Genomic DNA, 26,240 nt, shown 5'->3' with positions numbered 1-26,240 from the left:
TTCATTTCCCCCAGTTCTGCTTTTAAGCTAGATTTGGTTTAAATATCTAAGCCGTCTTTCACACTACAGGATTTTTTTAACATAAAGTGGCTTTGCAAATGCTTAATGTGGGTAGAGACATGGCAACAGTTTACATATATTTATTTTTCTTTTCTAAACAACAGTCCACCTTCTTCCCCCAGCAATTTAGAAAGTTGATAGAGAATGAAATTGAACAATACAGCCATTTAAGAAATTACAGGAAGGCCAAAGTTTTGTAATAAAGCAACTTTTTTTCAAGGCTATTTCCTTATAATTCAAGCAATCTATCTGATTTTCATACTAATTCACTTCTAACCATATAAAAATTTCATTAAGAAATATAGGAATAGTATTCAAAATCTGGAGAGTAAAATGAAAATAATGGAATTTAAGATAGTTCTTGAACTTCACACTTCTCACAGAAGGCCTGATAGCCTGATAGATAGTTCTTCTGTTGGTTGTTTTGTACTTTGATCAGACTTTGAGGTTATCTCTCACTCTGACATAAACACCTACCGTAACTCAGCTTTATGGGGAGGTGTTTTTCTGCCCTCATTGCATTAGCCTGTGGACAAAGGAACCAGACAGGTACTTGTACAAGGCAGGCCCCAAAGTATAAACATGTGCAGTTCTCTCTGCAGAATCTAACATAATTTAATTATTAAAACATTCAGGTATGGGAGAGTTTGGGTAGTCATTTTTCCTTGGATTAACACAGCTGCATGTCTGTGTGCTGGAAAATCTGCATTTGACAGTGATAAAATAGGATCGATGGCTCCATGAGTTGTGAAATTCAGGAATTTGTGAAATCACATGATTTCTGGAAAATGTGTTCAGGGTGCTTTGAGTCTCCTTGTTGTCCTTTTATTGAACTTGGTATGTTATTAGAGTGGATCCATTGGAATGTGGCACTAGAGATCCAAATGATGGAGACCAAGTATGAACAGGCAGTGGTGAAAGTGATGTTAAATATCCTGTGGCCTTAAGGGCACACAGACCTGAATCATCAGATAGCCAATGTCACTTATTTTGTATTTTATCAGTCTCATTGACTACAAAGAGATAATTTGACTTCAGACATTTGGGTTTTGCCCATACAATATTAGTCTATGACAAAATGGCATGGAAAAAAAAAAAAAGGAAACCTACTTTTCAGACCAATTATCAATTATCATATTCCTTGCTACCACACTCCAAAACAGCCTCTGCATTGTGCTTAAAAATCACTGTTTTCTGAGGAGGGTGTGCCACAAGCAGACATGTCTCCATTGCCCGTAAATCAAGAATTTTTTAGAAAACTTAATTTTGGAAATCTTAGCATTTTCCTTGTCTTGCCATACTCTTGCATGCACACCTTCAGCTTCCCTCACCACTGGAACCCCGAAACCTCCACAGCAGGAAGCGCATCGGAGCTCTGTGATGTAGATTCACCCAGCAGCATACAAGTGTTTTGTAACTCCTCAGCAGAGGAGAACATATTGTTTTCTAGAGACATGATGGTTGGCACATGAACAACACCTAAAATGCCTGCTGCCAATTTGTTGTTTGTTACTTGCTTTATTAATTAAGTAACACAAAAGATTTGGAAAAAGGCCAACAGTTATTGTTTTATTTTTTTGTCCCATATTTTGGACTGCCTGGCCAAAGCAGAACAATTGCTGGTGCAGAGATACAGAGGAGTCCCCAAAGATTAGCTCTGTTCTGAGACTAAATTACACCAAAGCCTTGCTCCTTCACTGCTGCCATGAACTTTAGTAGAGATATCCTGTTGGGCTATTAATTGACTTCTTAAGAACTTCTGTTTACATCCAAGAGCCATATAGTTTTGAACCAAAAGAAAATTTCTTTAAAGCTCAAATATACTTGAAATCGAAATTGCAATGGCTGATTTGATATTTTTTCCTATTTCTATGAAATTTACATTGCTTTTTCTTGATTTCTTTTTGGTAGATGTTTTACCTTTAAGTTACACAAATAAAACACAGGGTTTCATGTCGCTTCTTTGTAACTTAATTAGGTATGTATTTTTATGTGTATATAGAAACACTTTCAATTACATTTGCGTGCTTCTGGGTTTTTTTTCCAAAATGAATCTGATAGCAAGATACACTTGGCATGCCAGATACAATTGGCATGCCAGATTTCTAACTGTAGTTGCACGTTCTACAACAGAGACACAAATTTATGTACAGATGATGGGTTTGCCACACACATCTGTTCCTACACAATGTTTTTTGACCAGAGGAAGAAACTCTTCTGTAAGAATTTCTGTAGTCATCAGACTAGGATTTAGCTTAGTTCAGTAATATGTCTGAAGGTGGCCATGATCAGACTCCTCTGAGGAAAGCAGCCTTTGGGTTATGAAGTAATTATCCTGTAGAAAAAGTTTCCCCTTAAAATCACTTGGTCAGCTGAAGTGTGAAATACTTTCCTCTATGTGGACATTCCTGTTGCCCATATAAAGCTGAATTTTTCAAAGCCATTGGAGTTCAGACCTCAACAATAGTTTGTGGTGACTGGTTCCACCTGGTCCTGAGGAGCAGAGTTGAGTGTGGGTCAGCCTTGCACACATTGCTCTGCAGCACCTCATCTCTTGTAAGGCAAACAAGACCTGCAGTCCTTCCGTGCCATGAGAGGCTTCTGCATGGACAACTGATTTTTATAACTGATTTCAGTGGAAGAAAGCACAATTCTTTAGCTTTAGTGGAAATTGAGGTGTTTGGAGTTCCAAAAGTCAGTAGTGTATTGAGAGCAATTAAAACAATTAAAACCTTCTGACATCAAGTCATGGCATGGAATCCAATTCTTCTTTAGTATACCCTCATCTCTAATAATTTACTCAGTTAAAAATGACAAGAAACACTTGTGCCTGCAGTATGCTTAACCAGGGTCAGACCCTGCTGTGGCACACTAGACATGTTTTTGCCCAATACGTCTTTGAAATTTTCTTCTGTGCAGTCCAAAAGCAGCTTTGAGGCAACAGTGCTCACTTCCATGTCACACAATGAGGACAGTAAAAGTCTGTTCCATAGTGGCATTATACACAGCAGGAAAATCTTCATCCGTGCAATTCTTTATAGAGCCATCCTTAACACTGCTGACACATTTTCTTGAAGCTTTACTGAGTGTTTTAGTAATTTACTCATAGACACAGTCCCCTGGAGGACCTCAGCTGCCCCAAGACATTGTGGATAACACCCAGTCCCACCAGAGAGGAGGCTCGGGGGGACCATCCCTCTCTCTACAACTCCTTGGAGGGAGGTTGCAGCCAGGCAGGAGTCGGGCTCTGCTCCTGGGCAGTGACAAGACAAGAGGACACAGTCTTAAGCTGCCCCAGGTTGGGCATCAGGAGGAATTTCCTCGCAGAAACTATGCTCAGACATTGCAAGGGGCTGCCCAGGGAGGTGGCGGTCACTGTTCCTGGAAGTGTTTCAGGAAAGACTGAGCGTGTCCCTCAGTGCCATGGTCTGGTTGACACCGTGGTGTTGGTCAGAGGTTGGGCTCAGTGATCTCCAGCTCTTTTCCAGCCCAAGTGAGCCTGTGACTCTGTGAGAACAGCCCCCGTGCCCAGGCCGGTGTCAGCCGCTGCCGGGCACCAGTGCACGGTACCGCTGAGGCACGGTACGGCTGGGGCACGGTGCCGCCGGGGCACGGTACTTGCTGAGGCACGGTGCTGCTGAGGCACGGTGCCGCCGGGGCACGGTACTGCTAAGGCACGGTGCTGCTGAGGCACGGTACTGCTAAGGCACGGTGCCGCCGGGGCACGGTACTGCTAAGGCACGGTGCTGCTGAGGCACGGTACTGCTAAGGCACGGTGCCGCCGGGGCACGGTACCGCCGGGGCACAGTACGGCGGGAGAGCGCCGGCCCTCGGCCCCAGCAGCGCCCGCCACCGCAGCGGGACCTTCGGGGCCTTTTGTATTCTTCCCTTACGTGGTACGTTACTTTCTGGACACCGAGCCCCACACACTTATCTACTAATTCATTATTTGCATTTATTTCACAGAGCGGGGTCAATTCCCCACGGGGCCCATTCCCACACAGCACCCGGGCCCGGCCCTTTTCCCGCTTCCTCCCGCCGCCGCCGTGGCGCGCGCGCGGCCCCGCCCCTCGCGCACATCCGGGTCCCGGCGCTGGCCCCGCCGGCCCCGCCGCCGCCGCTCCCGTCCCGCCGCCTCCCCCGGCAAAGTTTCGCTGCAGCAGCGGCAGCAGCGTCGGCCGCGGCCCAGCCGGCGCCTCACGGACACCCGCCCCGGGGAGGCCGCCTGCTCCGCGCCGGGTGGGTCGGGGCGGCTGGATGGTTGGGGGAGGGTTGCGCGCGGGTTGCGGGCCGCGGGGTCGCGGCGCTGCCGGTCGGGTTCCGGGCAGCGGTGGGGGTGCGGGGGGAGACGGGGCCCAGGCCTCGAGCGGGCCCGCGGTGACACGGGGGTCCCGGCGGGGCGGGAGGGGACGGGGAGCGGCCTGCGGGGGAAGGAGCAGCCCCGGGAGGGAGAGGAGAGCGCGGGGGCGCCCGCGGGGCTGCTCGGACACGCGTGGTGCCGGTACGGGAGCGGACATCGCAGTGGTCGGCACTCGAGAGGGTTGTCTCTTGTTTTTTGTTGTTTGGGTTTTTTTAGTTTTTTGGGTTTGTTTGTTTTTTTTTTTTTTTTTTTTTTGTTTTTTTTTAAGACGAGGACTCTCTCAGCTGGAGTCAGGCCTGACCGAGCGAGGGGAGAGCAGCAAACACGTTTGCAGGCGCTGGCAGGGAGGCGGGAGGCGATGTGAGGGCTCTCACACACGCGCGGCTCTCACAAACACACGCTTGTCCACCTTGGCCTTCCTCGCGGCGCCCTGCCCTGACAGCTGCCTGACAACAGATGCGCAGCTTCGGTGATTTAGAACGGCAGTTTTTGTCTTCTGCGGGTTGTAAATTGAATAGAGGAAATATGCTCTTGCGGTTAAAAGCACAAGACTGGAAATCAAATGATCTGTGCTTTGTTCCAGTTGTGGGGTTTCTAATGTGACCTTAAGGTGATTGAGTGATATTTCGCAGGAAAGTGAGATAGGGAAGAACTGATTCAGCAGTAGTGTTGAATGTATTATTGAATAGGTTCAGTAATAGTTGTTGAGTGTCTTGGTAGAATAGGTAGGGATTTAGAAATTCCATGCAGTGAATCACTTGGGCTCGCTGCTTTAGCAAAACCGCCAAGGAATAACTGTCAGAATTTGCATCAGCAAAGTTTTGTCTGTCATGGGAAATTAGACTGTCAGTATATGATGGGTTTAGATGAAATCTCATGCTGTTTTCATTCCTTCGTTAATTTCAGATAATTAGCCTTCCATGGGTGGCTTTAAAAGAATGAAAACTGAAATGAGCGTAGTTCATTGCGTGTCAGTTACAAAAGTTCTGCACAGAATATCTTCCTGGTATTCTGAGGAATCACAGTTTGACTGGAGTAAAGAAAAAGGTGCAAACACTTGCAGGCATGTGCCTGTGCTCATCAAAACCTGTAAAGCTTTATGAAGTTGGCAGCTAGTGGTAGTGGAAGTTAATAGAAGCAGCAAATAACTTAATTGAAGATGTTTCATAATTAGTGTGTTGTAACTTTTGAGAGTGCCCTGTCTGTGTTGGATTTAATGTCTTAATCCCTACCGTTTGATAGTGGTTTACTCTTACTTCTGATATTAAAATTTTGTTCACTTGGCCTTGAAATTGCTGCTAAGTGAGTAATGCCACTTATTTCTGCAAAATAAAACCCCAACAAACCATGTGCTTACCTACCTTTTTCAAACCTTTCTTTTCCTTTCAAATGTGGAGGACATACATTTGAGATAGGAATTTTCTCTTTTTCTGAAGAGGACTTTCCTGTTGGAAGCCCAGATTGACAATCATGATGGGGCTGACAAATGGAAAATAAGGAAGACAGTCTTCCTCTGCCTTTCTTTCTGTTGGTGACAAAAGATCACAACAGAGTGTGCTGCTGTGTGCAGCTGTGGTGGGTGGTTTTTTTGGGTTTTTTTGAGGTTTGTTGTTTTAACCTCTAATGGAACTTGAAGGAACAACTTTAATTGTTGACCTTGTACTATTTTGTACTTGTTAGGAAGTCAGATTTTTAATCTTGCACCTGGAGTGGGTGATCTGTACAGAGTTTTTATGATCACAGAATATTATTTGAGCTGGAAAAAAAATGTCTCCCAAGATGGAGCACTCGTGCTCAATTAAGGAACTTTTTGGGCTTTGAATGTTCTTTGCAAATTATGTTGTGATCTTTAATGCTTTTGGAGGACATATTTAATTGCAGAAAACTGTCCTCTATTTTCTTTATAGATGTCTAAGGAAAGTGCTAGGAGCTCTTTTATTGCTCTTGGCTGAATTACATACCTGCAGAAATACTCCTGTGGCAATTTTGTGCAAGTCCCTGTGTGTTCCCTTCCTTCCAGTTAAGGCCTTGCTGGTTACCTTCATGTTTGTTTGGTTTTTTTAAGTTAAAATACGCATTTCTTCAAATATCTCTGTTAGATCTGGTGGAATGAATTTTAATCTGTTAATGTTTCTTTAAAGATCTTTACTGATTTTTTTTAATAACAGGTAAGGAACGAGAAGATTTGTTCTTGTGTGAGCTGAGTGCACTTGAGATATCTTCATGGCTAACGATAAACAGCTCATTAAAAGCAAGCTGAGCAGTAATTTAACACTTTTGCCGTTATCATTAGTCACAGTGCAAGTTCCTGCCCTGTTTTCTGGAAGCCTTTTTAGCCGTGTTCCTGTGACCACGTAGAGGAGTTTGGCCGGCACTGGAGCGCTTGACCAGCGTGGGTTGGCAAGGTGCAGCACGCTGCCTGCCAAGCGCGTATCCCCACTGACCTACCACCGAGGCTGAGCCTGCCAGCGCTGTCATCCTTGACAGAGGATCTTTGTCAGAGTCCCTGCCACTGATACACCAACTATGAAGTAGTGTCTCTGAATTCTGGGTCAGTGGATGTCACAAACTGACAAATTTAGGATACTTTGCCATTCATTCATTCTGTGCAAGGGGGGAAAAAAATAACTTGCTGAATTACCATTGTCAGTGTTCCCTCCAATCCTGTAGCTTTTGTAAACTTGTCACAGGCTTAATGCAATTCACTTGGAATGAAGTGTATACACACACATATACATCTTTATTTTTTGTCTTCTTTTAAAGCTTTTTGGCTGTCCCATTTTGCAGGTTATACTTTCTGTTGCCAACTCATAGTTTTTAGAATCTTGGTCTTTAATGAAGGTCTTGCACAAGAGAGTCTATATTTTTAGAAGGCTTTGTCCAGCTTGCTAATTTTTTAGCATACTTTAGGGTTTGTGAAAAGTACAAGATGCCCTTTATTTTCCCATTTTTGTCTCCAAGTGTAGTACTGAGGTCATTCCTAATCACCCACTTGCTTGTTCATGTCCAACCTACCAATGGAGGCATAGGCCTTTGTTTTCATGTTTAGTGAAATGTAGCAGTGCTTTTCTCTGGAATTTTAATTAAGAAATGGATTCTAAGTTGTAGTTATCTGCTTTGGTTAGAGTAGGTCTTAAATAACCTTAAAAACAGGAGGCAGTTTCAGGGCTGTCTGCTGTTGATGGTGGCGTTTTCCAACATAATGGTTTGGCTGGAAAGTGCCAGTTAGCTGAAATAGAAAAGTGAGAAAATGTACAGTTCTGATAAAACACTTAAGGAAGACAGGTTTTGCTTCTAAGATGGAAATTATAGTTTTGAGAATTTCTACAAAAGCTAATTGCTCAGTAATTAGAGCAGCTGCAGAGACCAGGGCCATGGGGAGCACTGGATTTTTTTGTTGTAAATGTGGATACTTTAAGAAATAGAACATTTTAGGCATAGCAAGTTTTGGTGTTTTCTCCCTCCCTCTCCCTTCCCCTGTGTCAGAGTTAAACTCAAATTTTGCCATGATGCAGAATGAATTCAAAACTGTTCTTCGATTATAATTTTTCTGAGCTTTTATTGACATCAGATGGAAGGGAGGGTGCTTTGAAAATGCAGTGGAGTCTCTTAGTTATCTCTTTGCCTGGACCTCTCTTGTGGTATGTATCATTATCACTGGTATTATTTTTTGACAATAATTTCTGAGAAAACTTTAAGAAGAAACAGAAGGATCACTTTGCTATCTGAGTTATATTCTTCTATGTACATTGTATTACTTGCTGCTTGTGCTGAGCCTCAGAGTTTGTTAGTTTTTTTATAAGAGAGTTCTGGTTAAATACTTCTCAGCTGACAGAGCTAAATGCTTCAGCATTTTTTTTATGCTGTGTTAGATGGTGTACAGATGTGGAAATTAAAAGCAAAAGTATTGTGTGAGAAAGCCGTGTCAGCAATTGTCAGTAGATTCTTCTGTTTGCAGGGCAGTCACAGTTAGTAAAAGTTTTGAAGATACCAGACAGTTATTTTCTCTTCTTGTTTACATATATTATCAGTTAGATTATATTGCCTTACAAGGCACATTTGAAGCAAGAAATCTAGTGCTAGGGTAAAAGCACTTAGGTAGATTTTTGTCAGCTGGATGCCAGTTCTCATGAAAATACCACAAGTTCCTTTTTGATGTAATTTATAAAATCTCTTTCATCTTTTACTTATTATGGGGAGAAGAGGCAAAAGAAGTTTTTTCATTGGTATTCCTTGTGGCTGAGATGTTGCACAGGATAATTGAAGAGAGATCTTTCCTGTGGAGAGGCTGTGGCAATAGTTTGAAGGATGCAGGCCCTTCAAGTTCATTGAACAAGTTTTTTTAACCACAGTGTCATCTTGAGATCTGTGCTATGCTTGATGTGTATGGAGAAACTGTGCAGCTAACATTTCTCCTGTGTTTGTCCTGTCTCTTCTCTTCAAGAGAAGACTCTTTAGTATGTGCCATTGCATGGGACTGTGTGCTGGGCTACAATGTAAGCTTGGGAAAATGATAATAAAACTCAAGCACAATCCTGCACAGTTCCTGTCAGGAAATGTATAAGGAAAGAAGGATTTTAATAAAACCAAGTGAAATGATGTGTGAGGTTGTAGTTTTAAAGAAAGTATTGATCCGTGTATATAGCACAACGCACTATAATATACTACTGCAGTTGAGTTTCTGAGCTTTCTGTATGAATATGTATGTTAATGTGTGTATGGAGTCAAAATACTTGAGCATTTCTGAGTTTGAAGGGCAATAAAGTTAAGCACAAGAGCTGACTGCAGAGCAGCTTTAACTGCAGATCTGCAGCAGCTCTAATGAACTCCCAGTTGTGCTGCTGCTTATAAGTGGTGCTTTGTTTATTGTATGGAGTTGAGTCTCAAAACAGCTTCTAATCATCAGCAGTGAAGTTCCTTGTTTCATACTGGCTATGATGCTACAGGAGGCTTCTGAATTTGCAAACAAGTAAATCAGTGGGAAGAGAATAGTCCTTGTATATTTGAAAACAGCCTTAGAACTGGCAGTAGGAAGGGAGAGTTATTGGTTTTACCCATTTTAAAATGGTTTTACCCATTTTATTCTTGTGCTTGTGAAAGCATCATTCACTGCCCTGCTGCTTGGGATGATGGTTTGCTTGGTTAATGGTACTTCAAACCTAGATTTTACAGGTGAGAAATTAGTTTGGAATCAATGGGAGAACATGTTACATACAAAATGGATCTCATGAAAATAGGTACACCATATGTAATGTTACATTTTCTGTTCTGCAGTGGCTCTTGCTCAGGTCCTTTTAGCCAGGAGGAGATTCCTTGGTATGACATCAAATGAACCTACTGAACTTGTCAGTTTAATGGAGTAGGCTAAGAAAATTCCACAAGAACTACTAAAGGGAAGTCAAGTTCCTTGGGATTTGTGATGACAGATGGAAGGTGGTAGAGTTCTTCCATCTGCATAAATGAAATATAAGTTCTGTTGTTGGCCAATTTTGTTTATATCTGGCTGGCTGGCTGAAGTATTAAGGAGGGGGTTCGCACAATGGACCTGTTCACCCAACTAGTTTCCTTCCATTTGCTGTGGTCATTAACAAGAACTTTTAAAGTATAAATAATGCATGCCCCAAAGTCTAATTTTGATACAACGATTACTTCCTTTTATACTTACCCTTTGAAAGCCCCCTCATGCTACTCCATGTAATTCATTACACTCGCTCCTTAAAAAGTGTTTGTAGCTTTTTTTTTAAATGTAACATTGTGGTTTTCAGTCTATATTCTCTTGTAGCTCAGCTGAAAAGTTGTTTAATAAAAGAAGGTAATGCATAATAGACCCTCTGCCTCATAAGGAAATTTAAGCAAGCTTTTTTCCCGTGAAAGTTGTTACCAGCTGTGTCTAGAGGTGCAGCAATAAAAGTAATTTGTGCACCACTGAATGAGAATGTGACTCTTTAAAGCATTTGTTTCTGTATTCAAAGCTCAATGATGCTCTGTGGTACTGCAATCACAGCTCATAACTTGTGCTTTTAAGCCTCAGAAGAAATTGATTGTAAGTACAGATGATCTGGGGAAGCTGTTCCTGGCAGATGTCAGGATTACTTAGAAACCTTTCACAAATTAGATGCTGAAATTACAGCAAATGCAAGTAAATGTTCTAAATGTGGTTTATGCCACACATTCAGAAATCTAAAAACCCTGCATGAATTGCAGTTTCTACATGGAAATGTTTGGTTTCTACATAAATACCTGAACCTACGGCTTTGTGGCCTTAAATAGCTCATGAAGCCAGCTCATGATTCATGAACCTTTTTAATTCTGCCTTGTTTTCTTAAGAAAGGCAAAAACTGTAAACCTTCCGTGTTTTGCCATCCAAAATGAACTGCAGGCAGGTGTGCAGTGGGATAAATTCAGTGTCATTTTTTACTTCTCAAACCCTGTTAGTATTTTGTTGCATTTTCTTTCTTGCCCTTGATTTTCTTGAGCAGGTTCAAATACACTACAGAAGAGTCTTTAAAGCCTCATAAGTGGCCAGAGTGGAGTTACAGTGAATGGTATTAAGGACTTCAGCAGTCTCATTTTTCAGTGGTTAGAGGTACAAGCATGTATGCGCAAACTTTTTTTGAAGAAGGTGAAGCAGTTTTGGTCAAATCTGTTCTGATGCTTCTGAAATACTTGTATTACCAGGCTTTGCTTTTGTTGATGGGCCCCCAATGTCAAGTTTTTAGAGTTAATTATGTTACTTACTGCTGGCAGATTATTTCTAAAATGATAGTTTGTAGGACAGTCATTTATCATAATTCCCTTGCCATTTGCTCTACAAATACTAATTACTGCAAAATATCATCTTAGTACAACTGTTCCAACTTCCTTTCCTTTTAGTGAGCTTGTTTATTCCATGAGTGAACTTGTGGGTAAATGATGTTAAAATTATATAAAACAAATAAAATATCTTTCCTAGTTGATCCATTATGTTCAAAATAATAAAAAACAAAATAAAATTTTACATGATCATAGCATAGAATTGTAGATCTTTAAATCTGGTTTCTTAATACAGATGGGGCTCCTGTAATGGGATAGATCAGGGGATGTTTGTTAAGATCTCCTTTGAGCTTAACTAGAGGAATTTCCAGCGCATCTTTTGCCTTGATGATGCATAAGATTCTTTGAAAGCATAGCTGGAAGCAAAAATAGAACATTTTAATTGTCTTCTGGTCTGAGAGTCTAGGTGGGTTCATTTCCTTTTCTAGGGGTGTGAGCAGTTGCTGATCTTGCAGCTATTGAATGTATGCAGGGTTGAAAGTTAAGTTAGTTGCAACTATAAACAGCTTTTACTTTTTTAAACAGTAAACTTTTATCCTCAGTAAAAGAAAAAATTCAGTCTGAGTTCCTGGCCAAGTTTATTTCCCTTTATGTATTTCCTGTTACTTTGAAGGGTGCAAAGATTCTTATGTGTAATAATCCGAGGGAACTAAATTAGTCTCAAAGTGCAGACATGGTGATATTTCTGAAGAAAACAGGTGATACATAATAATTTGAGTTTTTTCCTTTAGTTTTTTCTCAATGCCTTCTTCTAGGGAGTTACTGAAGTAGTGGGAGACTTCTCGGTTTTTTTTTCCATTTTGTTTTTTTGTGAGAGCTCTGGGAAGAAAGACCTTCAAACAGTATTTCTGTTTGTTTCAGTAATGTGGGAAAAAAATCAGAAAAGCAAAACAAAGTTGAATAATCAAAGAAGTACCAATGGGATTAAGCTACTGCATGAAATAAATGGATTTTTTTCCTGTAGAGGAACACCAAGTGTCCTTGGGTTTGTTCCCTGCTTTCCTCGCCCCCTAACTCCGTAATAGAAAATATAGGATGGTTACACTTGGGACATAACTGCCTTGTCTGGGGATGTTTGCTGTAGCTTTGGCTGCTGCTGCTTAGCACATGGTTTTGTTATATAGAAAGATCTGTCCAAGTGCCTGAGTGAGCCTGTAAATGTGCCCAGACACTTAAAAAGCCTTATCAGATGACTTTTAGTTTATCAAAGATGGAGGAAAAGAGATCTTCTTGATTAAAGGTAGCAGTCTACGAGAACCAGCACAGAGATATTTAACATTTTGCTCCCAACCACCCCCCCAACCCCCTTTTTCTCTTATGTGCAGATTTGATGTCTTGGGCTGGGGTAGGTGTTCTAATTCACCGTGGTTTATCAAAAGTGGAGAGACAATGTTGTTTGGCAGTCTCTGTAGCAAGAGAGGAAGCATCTTTTGTTATTGACATCCTTTCTCTTAGCTCTGCTCTTGCTTTTTGCCAGCTGCTCATTGTCTATACTTGCTTATTTAGTATTCACAAGGGATTTTACAAGTTCTTATCAGTTCGTTGCCACAGCACATCATTTCCTCTTGTCATCGGTACTCCTTAAATTGCTGGGGGGAGGATTTGCATTAGGGCTGGTGAGTGGTAAAACACCATTCATGAGCCAGTTGTTCTGCTCTTCTCCTTTCCGAGGCACTTTGTAGTAAAGGTCACATTTCTAGTGCTTACTCCACCATGTCTTTTCCCCCCTTCTTTTTTCTGGGGAGAAGAAAACAATTTTCTTTTGCCAAGGCTAAAAATATCCAGTTCTTCAAATACTCTTCTTAAAAGATATAAGGAAGTGCAGCATAAAATTAGCTACAGCTAAAAAAAGGTTGACCACCTCTCTGGGTGGCTGGAGAAGGTTTGGTTTGTGCTTTTTATTGGGGTTTTATTTTAATTGTGCTTTGTTTTCTTCGTCTACAGTTTCTTCCTAATTTCTTTTAATACTCTCAGAATCATGGGGTAACTAATTAGAGCTCAAGAAAAAGCAGATGCTTTAGGATTTTTTTCCTTTTTGGAAATAAAGATCCATTTCAGAAGCTGAGTATTTCTGTGCAATATTGGCCTTGGAACTGGTGGTTCCACCCTGCCTCTTCCCTGTTTCTTCAGGGAAGTTTTCTCATAGCAGGTTTAGTCTACTAATGCAGCACCATGACAGTGATATATTGCTAGTTTTAAAGCATATTCCTCAAGGCTATCTTCTGAGAGAAAGTAATCAATTTAAGGAGTGTTAACGGGAACTGTGCTGTCCCTACTAACCATCATCCCTTGATGGTCCCTTTTCCCACTGACCAGTAGTGCAAGCTTTGGGGACTGATTACTTTTTTGGAGTGGGGTCATAGTACTACTGGGATTTTGTTTTGAAACAAAATCTGGTGCAATGCTAGGGTTGAAACAGGAAGTCTTCTCATATATGCCTTTTGTTTTACCACAGCCTTTACTTGTTTACTAATTCCTTGTTAAATTATCTTTTTACTAGAACTAAATTGGAGGAATCGATCATCATTTTTGATGTGGAGGCTTCATCACTGACATCTCTATGTTCATTTGTCATCCTCCAGGAAATAATACGGCTCATCAGTTGCAATAAGTGCTTTGGGTGTACACTGACATTTATTTGGAAAAAAACAAATAAATAACCCAACAGACAAAGCCCAACAAACTTTTTGAAGACTTGTGTCAAATGACGTCAATGGCCAGTTTGTTCTCCTTTACTAGCCCAGCTGTAAAGCGTCTGTTGGGCTGGAAACAAGGAGATGAAGAGGAAAAATGGGCAGAAAAAGCTGTTGATGCTTTGGTAAAAAAGCTGAAAAAGAAAAAGGGTGCTATGGAAGAACTGGAGAAAGCCTTGAGCAGTCCAGGGCAGCCCAGCAAGTGCGTTACTATCCCCCGCTCTTTGGATGGACGGCTGCAGGTGTCTCACAGAAAAGGCCTTCCCCACGTCATCTACTGTCGCGTGTGGCGCTGGCCGGATCTACAGAGCCATCACGAGCTGAAGCCCTTGGATATTTGTGAATTTCCTTTTGGATCCAAACAAAAGGAAGTCTGCATCAATCCATACCACTACAAGAGGGTGGAGAGCCCAGGTATGTTTGAAAGTTCTTGTCCTAAAAACGAAACTGAATCTTTAGTAACCGCTTAACTATTCACTCCATCCTCTTCCTCCTTGGGTACTGTACAACCAGTTGAAAGTGGTGTGTGAGGCAGTCTGGGAGAGGAGTGTTCAAAGTACACATTACTGGTGGGGTTTTTGGGATCACCTTTTTCCCACAGACTTCTTAAGTCTGCTGCCCTTAAAGTTAGTAGCAAAGTTCTCCTTTGTCGTGAAATAGAATGCAGTGATGTGTTCTTTGAGGTTCAGTTTCTTTGAGAAACGTGTTTCAAAATCTCAGTCCTTGCAGGAGGGTTGGTGGCTGCCTTTCAGGGCCTTGCTGTTTAATCCATTTGTGACATGAACTGAGGAGATGAAAAATAAAATTAATAAAATTCTAGGGTGGTAGAGTTCCCCACATGACTTCCAGTTAGGAGACAGCAGAGATGAGTATAACCAGGAGATGTGATCAGTTAGAGGAAGGTATGTGCCAGATGTGTGTCAGGTAAGGAGCCTGCTGTTAAAGTGTGCTGTGGGAAAGGTGAGGAGGCTTGGGATTGCAGTGGGAGAGATGAAGAATGTTGCTCTGGACAGTGTGGTGAGAAGTTGCTTCCCTTGCTCCCCAAAGTGGTTGTAACTCTACTGCATTGACTGACGCTCAAGTGCACTGCTGCAGCACTGGAATTCCAAACTCCAGCAGTCCTGAAGTTAAAATATATGGCAGTACAGATTTTGTTTCTCTTCAGTGGAAAGAACAATATGTAACTATATAGCTTGACTGTAGTAATAGAGACTGTATTTTCATTTTCTCTGATTTGCCAACGTATGCAGGTGTAAGTTTTGCACTTCTGCATCAGTATTTCAGTATGTGCCACATGTAGCCTGGTTTGGTTTATTATTTTTTAAAAAAGGTCATCTTCGAGTTGTGTGAAATATATGTGTGTGTGTTTTTGTGATTCTTGCAAGAGTAAAGTTTGAGTCTTCCATTAAGACTGATGTGCAAAAATGAAGGAGAGGATAAAGGGGGTAAAGGCATGCCACATTCATCCCCTGCTCCTCTTTCCACCCCCACTAGAGTTGAAATTATCATGATGAGCAGAATAGCACATTATTTGTATCTCTTACCTTATATCTCAGGTTTTCATCTAAATGTATCTGGGTTTTGTTTGTTTTTTGCAGTTCTACCTCCAGTGTTAGTGCCTAGACATAGTGAATTCAACCCCCAGCACAGTCTGCTAGTTCAGTTCAGAAACCTCAGCCACAACGAGCCCCACATGCCACACAACGCGACATTTCCGGACTCCTTCCAGCAGCCCAACAGCACTCCGTTCTCCATCTCACCAAACAGCCCCTACCCCCCTTCTCCAGCCAGCAGCACTTACCCGAGCTCCCCAGCCAGCTCTGGGCCATCCAGTCCCTTTCAGCTGCCAGGTGAGTACAGCCTGAATGGCAGTTCAGTAAAAATCACTGAAATGTCACATGTTGTTGTGACCCGTGACCTCAGGAATTTGTCATAAATGTTTTTTTCTTTTGCATTTTATGGGATTTTCTTCCTAGTTTCATCACTAGTCGGAGTCAAATGTTACAGTTTTATTTTTCCAACTGATTTTTGTCAACTGATTTTTGTACTGGTGAGGGTTTTTTGTACAGCTTCACTACAGCATAACTGATCTGTACTTTAGAAGAAGAATAGCAATGAAAAGAAAGCAAATGCAGGATGCTGAACAGGAAGCTTACTGATGTATTTCATTGAATAAAAACATTTAAAATAAGGTGTTTAACTGGAAAAAAGTAACATTTTTGTTGGGAACAGATTGGATTAAACTGATTCTGTTTAAATGAGTTGGAAAACACAGAAAAAGCAATTCATAGGGCCAAAGGAAAGAAGTCTTACTGGTTCTGTCTGATTATTGGTGTGGTTTATAAAGCCAGGAATTTAATAGAGTGAAGACTTTATTTTTCCACTAGCTCAGTGGCCTAATCTTTGTAGTCTGGTTGCTCAGTTCCCCAGAATTATCCCAGTGAGAGGGTATCTGTTGGCCAAGTACTGGGATCACTGGGGTGGCTCCATTTATGGGGCATAGTGGGGTGTTGCCACACTGAGTGCTGTGCTGATGGAAGGAAACATCCACACTTCTGTAATGAACTCAGCCTGCAGGAGCAGCAAAAACCCCCAAATTGTTCTAGGCCTTTATTATATTAAGCAAATAGTTGTTTCTTCTACTGCTTTGTTTTTGAACACTGAGAAGAGGGTAGGCAAGAAAGCTCATGTTTGTGTGACAAAAAGGGGGAAGCAGAGTCATCAAGCCCAAATGCAGGAGTGCAGGTATTAAAAAAATGCAGAAAGAAAAATGTGCATCTCTTATTTTTTTCAAGTTTCCAATCTTGTTATTCGTTCCATAGATGAACTTTCAGCTATTGAAGGAGTTTACTGTAAAGACAGCTGGCTGTGTTCAGATTTATTTGAAAACAAGGCCAAATTTTTTAACATCTTGTTGGGGAATATTTTTGTGTGTTTACAACTGTAGAATGTATAAATAAATACTCTAAATTGTTGAAGTTTATTCTTATTTTTTTTCATGCCTGTAGCTGATACTCCACCTCCTGCATATATGCCTCCTGATGACCAAATGGGGCAGGATAATTCGCAGTCTATGGACACAAGCAATACAATGATCCCTCAGATCATGCCAAATATATCTACCAGAGGTAAGTTGTATAGTCTGGTGTAAAATTACATAGTTTGGCATCCTGCAACTCATGACCAATCTGAATGAATAATTTCAAATGGTCAGTAAATCTTGCTGGTAGGTGGAAGCAGCCCTCCTAGGTAAACTGGGGCTGTTAGAGACATAATTGAGAAATAAACTTACCTTGCTTATTTTTATTTTCATCTTTTCCTTTCAAAGCCTCGGGTGCATAATATTGCTTACAGTGAGTTAATTTTTTTTTTCCATTTCTTTTCTGCAGCCTTTGCCTGTTGTTGGAATAACATTTGCACAAAGGCTCTGAAATTTGAGTCCCAAAATACCAGTTATAAGAGATGTTTTAAGAGTGGGCAGAAGAGTTACGTTTTACCTGCTATCATGTAGTCTTTTCTGTGTATATAAAGGTTGTTTTTGTGTAATATCAGGCTTAAAATTGTAAAAAAAAAATCATAAAATCAACTGGCCAGCTAAAATGCACAAAGATCAAAATCTTTAACATTATAATCAGGACACTTGTTGCCCATTATAATTGTTTACTCAGATTTTACTTAGCTGTTGGTGTTTTGGAAGGTCTGCTTGACAGTTGTAGCTTTAATATTTTAACATTTATATAAACTGTTAATTCCATTTGCTTTTCAGATGTTCAGCCCGTTGCCTATGAAGAACCCAAACACTGGTGTTCCATTGTGTATTATGAGTTAAATAACCGTGTTGGGGAGGCTTTCCATGCATCTTCCACAAGTGTCTTAGTAGATGGGTTTACAGATCCCTCCAACAACAAGAACAGGTTCTGCTTAGGTTTGCTGTCCAACGTTAATCGCAACTCAACGATCGAGAACACCCGACGGCACATTGGCAAAGGTAAAACTGAGTTTGTCTTATGGCAGAGGGAAAACTGAGTTTGTCTTATGGCAGAGGGAAAACTGAGTTTGTCTTGTGAACCAATCCTTGGTTTTATTTCTAGCAGCAGTGATAATTCTCAGATGAAAATGCTAGAGGTAATCTGAGATGTGGTACATTATCTACCTCTCCAGTATCAGAAAACTTAGTTAGGCATGGTTTGATTCTAATTAGTCAGGAATTGCATGCATTTTTCTTTGTCACTAATTAAAAAGACTAAATATTACTCCTTCCTTACCAAAATAGATTGCCATTGGGGCTTGCTTGTTAGGGTAGATGTAGTGGTCTGCGTTTCAGCACCAAGAAACATTACAGGATGTGCCATGATACTCCACATTATATCTGCTTCTTAAATTCTGCATACACCTTTGCAGTATGTCAGAGGTTTCTTTTATTTTGTTGTTGTAAGGTATTACCTTCTGTCTGCAGTATGTTCAAATATCTTGGTGAGTTGGCAGCAGGACTTTGAAGTGCTAATGCAAAACTGCAAGGGCTCATTTGTCTGAGTGAATCCATGGGGCGTGGATGTGTGTGGGAGGGATTCCTGGAGACAGCAGGTTTTGCAAGATCTTCTAGTTTTCCTGTACTGTTTTGGCTGATAGTACATAGAGATGCACAGTTTTCATCTTTGATGGAATGTGCCTGGATTATCTTAAATTGTAGAACACTTTTTCTGAAATTTGTTTGTTTTTGTGATTAACTCAGTCCTGAGAAGAGAACCGTGTTTCTCTTACACATGTTTAGAAGACTTTTTACCACCTAAGAGCATTTGGTAAAGTTGGTCTTGAGTTTTGATTGATGAAAATTCACCCTGTTCCATAACATTCTTTTAATTAGGAACTACTATAAATACGACCAAATTTTGCAGATAATTTGGAGACCAGAAGTTCTATTTGTGTCTGTTGGAAACTTGGCTCTGCAATGCAGTTGTCCAAAAAAAATTATAATATTATAAAGGGGAACAAGTGATGCTGGGGCATGGGTGGTTTGTCAGGCTGTTTTGTTTTGGCTCACCCCTTTTAGTGGTATAGACAGAGAAATCTTGTGCATCTGCCTAAGGTCAGAAGTGTAACCAGGACCCATCATCATACTGTAGAATAGTAATGAGCTTTGTCTGCATCTCTAACCTAATAGTAATTATTGAACTTAAGCTTTGCTTTATGATAACTGTTCCAACAACAATTAAGGTTGTTTAGAGATAAAATACTGTTATTTATGGCTTTTGCTTGAAAGGTCTTGAAGTTTTGTCTCCTTAGAACCACCCAATCCTATATGCTAAGGTTTTTTACTGTAGCTGGCAAGTGGTGGTCACTGCCTTTTTAAATAAATAGGGTTGTGTTGTGAAAATGCAGTCTTGCCCACCCCAGATTCTCTGACAGCTGTTCGTAGTTGTTGAAGCCAACGGTTCCTCTGTAACCTCCATCCTACCTTAGTCCCAGGTGGGTCTAGCACTGTTCACAGCAGTGGCTGCTGTCTGAAAGATTAACTTGCATCTGTTGACTTGCTGCAGCCTCCTCTGGCACATCACGGGATGGTCCCTGGTGGATTCTCAGGGTATTGCAGGGAAGACTTAAATGGAGCTGAATCTCAACCATGTAAAACCTGAGTTTGGGTGCTGAAGGGATGTGCAGCTTTTGTTTATTAATTTTTAGTCAATAATAATGTTGTAAAGACTTCAGAACATGTGCATAGCTGAACACAGACAGATGTGATAAATCTGGGGGCTTTGTTGATGTTAAGGTTTGTAAACCCTGATGGTAATTAAGTGGAGCAGCTAGTTGGACTTAACTGTCCCTCGGCTTGATAAAATGTACTGAAAATCAGAGCAGACTGTGGATATTCTTTCTCATTCATGTCCCATCACTGACCCTTCTCCCAGGACACGCCTATTTCTGTTTTACTTGGTATAAGCAGAAGCTGCCAGGTGTATAAAACTGGGGATTTAAAATCCACATACATTCTCCCGAAAAATAGCTTGAAATAACAGTTGAAATGTGGCAGTAATTTTTGCATTCTATTCTGTAATTGATCAGAGAAGGACATCTAGTGGCTGGTGTATCATGAGCCTGATGTGTTCAAATGAGACAGTGTGCTACAGTGCAAGCAAAAGCTTTCCTGAGAACCTCCTCAGGCAGAAATTTGCTCTTTTTTCCCCAATAAAATGGAATTTAAGATAACTACGTTGAAATCAGAGACAACAAAGTAATTTGAAATGTTCTTATCTTTGTTTTCAAGGAGTTCATCTCTACTATGTTGGTGGAGAAGTCTATGCCGAGTGTTTAAGTGATAGCAGCATATTTGTACAGAGCAGGAACTGCAACTACCACCATGGCTTTCATCCAACAACTGTATGCAAGATTCCCAGTGGATGCAGTCTGAAGATTTTTAACAATCAGGAGTTTGCTCAGCTTTTAGCTCAGTCTGTCAATCATGGATTTGAAGCAGTATATGAGCTCACCAAAATGTGCACCATTCGAATGAGTTTTGTAAAGGTAAATTATTCTGAGAGTATTTAAGTTTATTGTGGGTTTGGGTATTTAGCAGTAATTCCATTAGCACTGTAGCAAAGCTGTTCTGGCCTGATGTGGTTCTTTTCAATTATATTTAAAGTAATTAACTGAGGGAGAAGGAAATCAATGCAAGAAAGGAAAAGCACAGATTCTATATTGAATGTTGGCTGTGTATTCAGTTACTTTAGTATTCAGGACAGGAATTTATTCATTATGGTTGCTGTCATTTTGTTAAAGGAGATTTAAGTTCATGGTCTAAATTTCAAGGAGTAAAGTGAATAACAAGTCCACTAAAAGAATGTGAGTAAAAAGGAGCATAATTATTGAAGAAAATTTTCAGCTTCTTCAAATTGATTATTAGTTTTTAAAAAAGCCCTGGTTATGGAAAAAAGACATGATTTGAGTTTCTGAACATCTGACATGATTTGAGTTTCCTGAGCATTATTTAATCAAGGTGTTGTCTGTCTCAGGTTTAGTGTGGAGTCCAAACTTGGGGCTTTCCAGGTGTTTTGTTTGCATCTTGTCCAAAAGACGTCTCATTGGTTTTGTCAGTTATGACAAATACTGCTCAGTTTGAGGGTGTGGAGGAGAGGGAGCAGGAGGTTTAAAGGGAAGAGAGATGTGGCCATGGCCAGGAGTCATCCTCAAGGCAGCAGTGAGCTCCACAGGAGGCTGTGGCATGCAAGACTTGATTCAGGCTTCAGGTACAGCTTCCCTCCTGCTCCTTCCCAGCCTCAAGTTTGTTCCTTTAGATCAGTGTGACTAGATTGTGAATTACCTTCAGAGAAGTATCTTGAGATCATGATTTCCTGCTTCTTGTTAGTAGTTATTTTAAAAGACAAGCATGTCCTCAAATTGATCAGTGCCATTTTGTTCGTTTTCTAGGGTTGGGGAGCTGAATATCACCGGCAGGATGTCACAAGCACCCCGTGCTGGATAGAAATTCATCTTCATGGGCCCCTCCAGTGGCTGGATAAAGTACTTACACAAATGGGTTCTCCTCTTAATCCCATCTCATCTGTTTCATAGTGCTGATATTCCACCTTCAGCCTTATTTTTAGCGAACTTATTCTAATTCTAGAGAAACTTCCAGTGGATACTGTGAGCTATATGGAGAATGGATCTTATGATTTAACTTTTTTTTTTAGATCCCTTTGTGACCAATTCCATTGTGTATAGCTAATCAGTTTTACATTTCAAATTGTTCTTGTGATGCTTAAGTGACAGTTGAGCCCTAAGGGAGAAAAAAAAGTCTATTGAAAAATTCAGAACACTTTTCCCCTTCTTCCCCTTAAAACTTAGACAAATGTCTTAACTGGAAAACCTTTTTGTCCTGTAGGGACAAGAATTAATGAAGACCGACTTCAGAAAATAAATACATATCATAATTTGGGATTTTTTTAATGTGTTTTAATGAAACTGTTTGAACATGTGCAGCTCCAGCTTACAAGCTGTATTTTTAGCTTAGTGTTTTAACATCTTAAGGTTGGCATCTGTCATAAGCAAAATTAGACTTTATTATGGCTAATTTGCCTCAGATTGAACAATGTGATTTTTTTTTTTAAATGTACACATGAAATATACTTTTTACAAATATTGGAGTGGTGTAAAAACACTTGTATTTTCTATTGGAAAATGCTGTCATAAACACATTGTATATTAATGCAGAATAGCAGTTCTTAGCCTTTTCCCACTTTGGTTTTGTAATATCTCTTTTAACCACCATTTAAGGTAGTAATTGATCCAAGGTAAACATCCTGCACGGTTCTGGAGTAGTGATTCTTGTTTTGCTTTGATTTACACTCATGCCGTTTGGATTTGGTTGCCAAGGCTGTTTCTTTTTAGGTACCTTTCTCTATTTTAACATAAACACTACTATTTGTAAATGGCAGTGCTTACTACTTTTTGGAAGGAATAAGTTTTTTGTTTTCTTTTTGGTGTTCTAGCTGTTTATTTTACCTGTCTGGAATTGATCTGTGTTAGGCCTTTTTAGTCTCTGAGTAGACATTATGCAGTATTAGTGATTACACTGTATTTAATTCACTTTCAAGTATGAGTTTGAGTCTCTTTGAAGACTGTGAATGGCTTAGCAAATGAGTAACTGAATGCAGAAGCTTTTACTTCCAGATTATATAATTTAATTCAGACCTGTTGGTAATGACCAAAAGTAATCACTTCTTTGTAGCCTGCATGAAACAGTGCTCTTGATCCTGTCCCTGATGGCAGGGCTTCAGTCAGAAGACTTGTAGCTGTGGTTGGCATCTTTATGGGATTAAAGGACTGTGTTAATATGACAGTGAAATTTCTCTCTCATGTCTAAAGAATCACAGAATGTTAAGGATTGGAAGGGATCTTAAAGATCTCCCAGTCCCAACCCCCCTTTCCATGGGCAGGGATACCTCCCACCAGACCAGGTTGCTCCAGCCCTTCTCCAGCCTGGCTTTGAACACTACCTGGGTTGGGACATCCACAGCCTCTCTGGGCAACCTGTGCCAGTGCCTTACCAGCTTCACAGTAAGAATTTCTTCTGTATGTCTAAGCTAAATTTGCCCTCTTTCAATTTGGACCTCTTACTCCTTGTCCTGTCACTACAGTTCCAGACAAAGAGTCCCTCTCCAGCTTCCCTGTAGCCCCTTCAGATACTGGAAGGTTCCCATGAGGTCTCCACTCAGCCTTCCTTCTCCAGGCTGAACAGCCTCAACTTTTTCAGCCTCTCTTTTCAGGGGAGGTGCTCCAGTCCTCTTACCAGAATTGTGACCTTGGGACTTGCTCCAGCAGTTCCACATCCTTCTCACACTGGGGGCTCCAGAGCTGTGCTCAGCACTGCAGGTGGGGTCTCGACACAAGGGTAGGGCAGAGAGGGCAGTGCACTGGGGGCTCCAGAGCTGTGCTCAGCACTGCAGGTGGGGTCTCACAAGGGTAGGGCAGAGAGGGCAGTTCCCTCCCTCACTCTGCTGCCCCTGTTCCTGGGGATGCAGCCCAGGATTCTGTTGGTTTTCTGGGCTGTGAGTGCTCAGTGCCAGTTCATGGTGAGCTTTTCATCAGCCAGCACCCCCAAGTCGTTCTCTGTAGGGCTGCTCTCAGTCACTTCTCTGCCCAGCCTGTAGGTGTGTCTGGGATTGCAAGGTGTAGGACCTTGCACTTGGCTTGGTTGAACTTAATGATGTTTGCATTTGGCAAAGTAGAGAATTTAAACACTGTACTGAACACTAAAATCAATTACATAACATATGCATATTTCCGTCCTTTATATCATAAAAAAGAGGCTGAGAGAAACATGTTAAGAGAATTAGAAGTGAATTATATACAAAATTTTGCATGCAGAAAGACCCTATTATATTTTTTAAACTCACCTTGCTTTTTCTCTTTCCTAAACACCTTTTCAGAAAAGGGTTCAGTGTTTGGGGGAGAGGCTGAAAACTATTATGCAAATACTTATTAAAAGATGTGTTGCAGTTAATTACTGCAATCCTGAGAAAATTATTTTTTAAACAAGTTCTTGTGTCTTCTGTTGAATGACAGTTTCTCCTCAAGTGTGGAAATCATGCATTGTATGGTACCTAAGTAACAAATGATCTTAGAGGATTAAAATTGTTTACGTGTCATTAAAATGTTTTTTATGAATTGCCTTAAAGGAATAAACTGTAACACTTCTGCAGAACCCTAATGTTCTCTTGTACAGGAATTTCTGTATTACTGTTTTGGTTTTTTGTGTTTTGTTTTGTTTTTTTAAACAGTTTCTCAAGTATGTTTGAAAACAGATGAGTGCATTTTCAGGAGAAGGGGAGTAACATTATTTGCCACTTAGCTTTGGTTTCTTCCCTTTCATTCTTTGGAGCTGCAACCCACTGACAGTTCTTTTGATTGAATAAGATGCCAAGTCAGTTGGCCACAGGATCCTGCTTCTATTTTCTTCTTGGGGCCTGACGTTTGTCAAGTTGCTGAATATGTATATTTAACACTACAGAATATTATATTTCTTGACTAGCTTATGTAATAAATGACATGGCACATTGAATTAAGGAAAGATTGCAGTTGTAGGTACAAGATTTTACTTTATCCAAAATGTTTTTTACCTGGCTTCTCTCTGTTCACTTGTATGCTTAATGTGGCCAGCTGAATGACTCAAGAATGGGTGCTGCAGTGGGTGCTGTGAGCCAGAGCTGGTGTTTAGTGCTAGTATTGTGGTTAGATTGGCTACCCATGCACTGAACCATAATTTCTGCAATAATATCCAGTTAACCCACTTCTGATGCTGTCATTAAATACTGAAGTGCTCTGGCATTTTTCTGCTTGTGTGCATATTCTGGAACTGTATTAGCTGCAGTGCTGGGATGTCCTTGTGACTGCTGGCTTTGGCAGGGCAGGCTTGCAGCAGCAAACCCAGTCAGATTCATCTGTGTTCTGCTCCTCTGGTCCTTCCTAGTAGGGCTTTTTGGGAGCTTTCTGGGTAGCAGATTTTGTGTGCTACTGGTTCATGGTGTTGCTAATCCTGTTTTGTTCATCTGTGCTGCTGATACAATATTCAGATATGGGTGCATGGATAGATGGGATAGAAAGTTTTTTGGTGCCCAGCAGTGTGTGAAGTGTCACGAGAGCAGGGAGTGCTGCTCCTGGTACAGCACATTGTGCAGAAATCACCCCTTGGTCTAGAGAGAGGGTTGGGGAGATTGACTCAGCCAGTGGCAGGTGGAGCCTTTCCACTGTAGCCCAGCTTAGACTGAATGTTACTCCTCAGTAAAAACTGATTTGGCTCTTGTAGTGTATTTTCTTCTCTCTGGGCATCTTTCTGCTTTGCACCAGCCCCAGCACTGGCTGGCAGCTTTGGCAATACCAGCAGAGAGCATGGAGCAGGTTTATCCTGGAGGCTTTCCTGGGAGTGCTTTTACAGTCCCTGAGATAAGACAGCAGCTTGGCTGTTGCTCCTTAGACACCTGGGCCTTGCTGGCAGTCAGGCAGTGCCTGTGTATCACACTCATTAACTGCATTGGGAGTGAAGGGCTGACACTGGCTTATAGTATCTACAGGACCAAAATAAAACCTTCTAGCACGACTGACCAGTGAGAGACAAATCTGACAGAACAGCCCAACAGGCAAAAGAATGAAGAAACAGCCCAGATGTCAGGATTCAGGATAGAATTGTTTAAAATGCTGGGATTCTTTTAGTTTTGCTTGAAGCAATGATCCCCCCCACCCCCACAGTATTACAGTGTGAAAGTTGTCAATTCTTGGGTGTAAGATTAACTTGGATTCTTGCAGTATAACTCTAGAGGCCATTGAAATGTGTCAGGCTTCCTCGCTAGTCTGAAATAGTAACTTCTTCAGGATATTGTTTACTTGCTCAAAGTGTTGCTGGTGATGGTTTCTGGAAAGGCAAAGAAACAAAAACCAAAAACAAAACCAAACCATTTTCTAAATGTTTTGCTTCAAATGACAAACATGTGACTAACTTTCTTCTGGAGTTGTGAAGTTTCTGTTGAGGAGGGTTTCCCATTCTGAATTCAAATCAATAGACCAAGCCATCCGATTACAATATAATGTTGCTTTCTTGTGCTGCTCCATAAACCTGCTTCTGTGTTTGTTGCAAGCATAACCTTTATGCTTTTGTTTACATTGTAGAAAACACAGTTCTAGCAATGAGGTTTTTTCATTTAACTCTAAACATCTTTTTATTTTGTTAATTTTAAAATTACTAGGTTTTGCTATGTTATGTTTTTAAAGATATTTTTTGCATACTGCTGCTCATATTTCAATAAACAAAACAAAAACCCCACTGA

At 40.9% G+C, this 26,240-nt stretch overlaps 1 protein-coding gene across 2 annotated transcripts; it reads left to right on the top strand.

Annotated features, from left to right (window-relative positions):
- Positions 1 to 4,147: 4,147 nt before the first annotated feature.
- Positions 4,148 to 26,240, top strand: SMAD5 (SMAD family member 5). 2 transcript variants are annotated; one of them, XM_041397536.1, is made up of 8 exons: positions 4,148 to 4,299; positions 13,816 to 14,340; positions 15,525 to 15,776; positions 16,935 to 17,054; positions 17,693 to 17,914; positions 20,189 to 20,445; positions 21,349 to 23,292; positions 23,367 to 26,240. In XM_041397536.1, the coding sequence occupies exons 2-7, from the start codon at positions 13,938 to 13,940 to the stop codon at positions 21,490 to 21,492; spliced, it is 1,398 nt and encodes a 465-aa protein (XP_041253470.1). In that variant the 5' UTR covers positions 4,148 to 4,299; positions 13,816 to 13,937; the 3' UTR covers positions 21,493 to 23,292; positions 23,367 to 26,240. The 2 variants fall into 2 exon arrangements, with proteins under 2 accessions (XP_041253470.1, XP_041253469.1); XM_041397535.1 differs by having other exon boundaries at positions 13,734 to 14,340.

Source organism: Onychostruthus taczanowskii, unplaced genomic scaffold, assembly GCF_017590055.1.
Source record: "Onychostruthus taczanowskii isolate IOZ18803 unplaced genomic scaffold, ASM1759005v1 scaffold14, whole genome shotgun sequence".
Taxonomy (NCBI): Eukaryota; Metazoa; Chordata; class Aves; order Passeriformes; family Passeridae; genus Onychostruthus; species Onychostruthus taczanowskii.
Note: the sequence above shows the minus strand (reverse complement) of the source record. Positions and strands in the feature narration are given on the sequence as shown.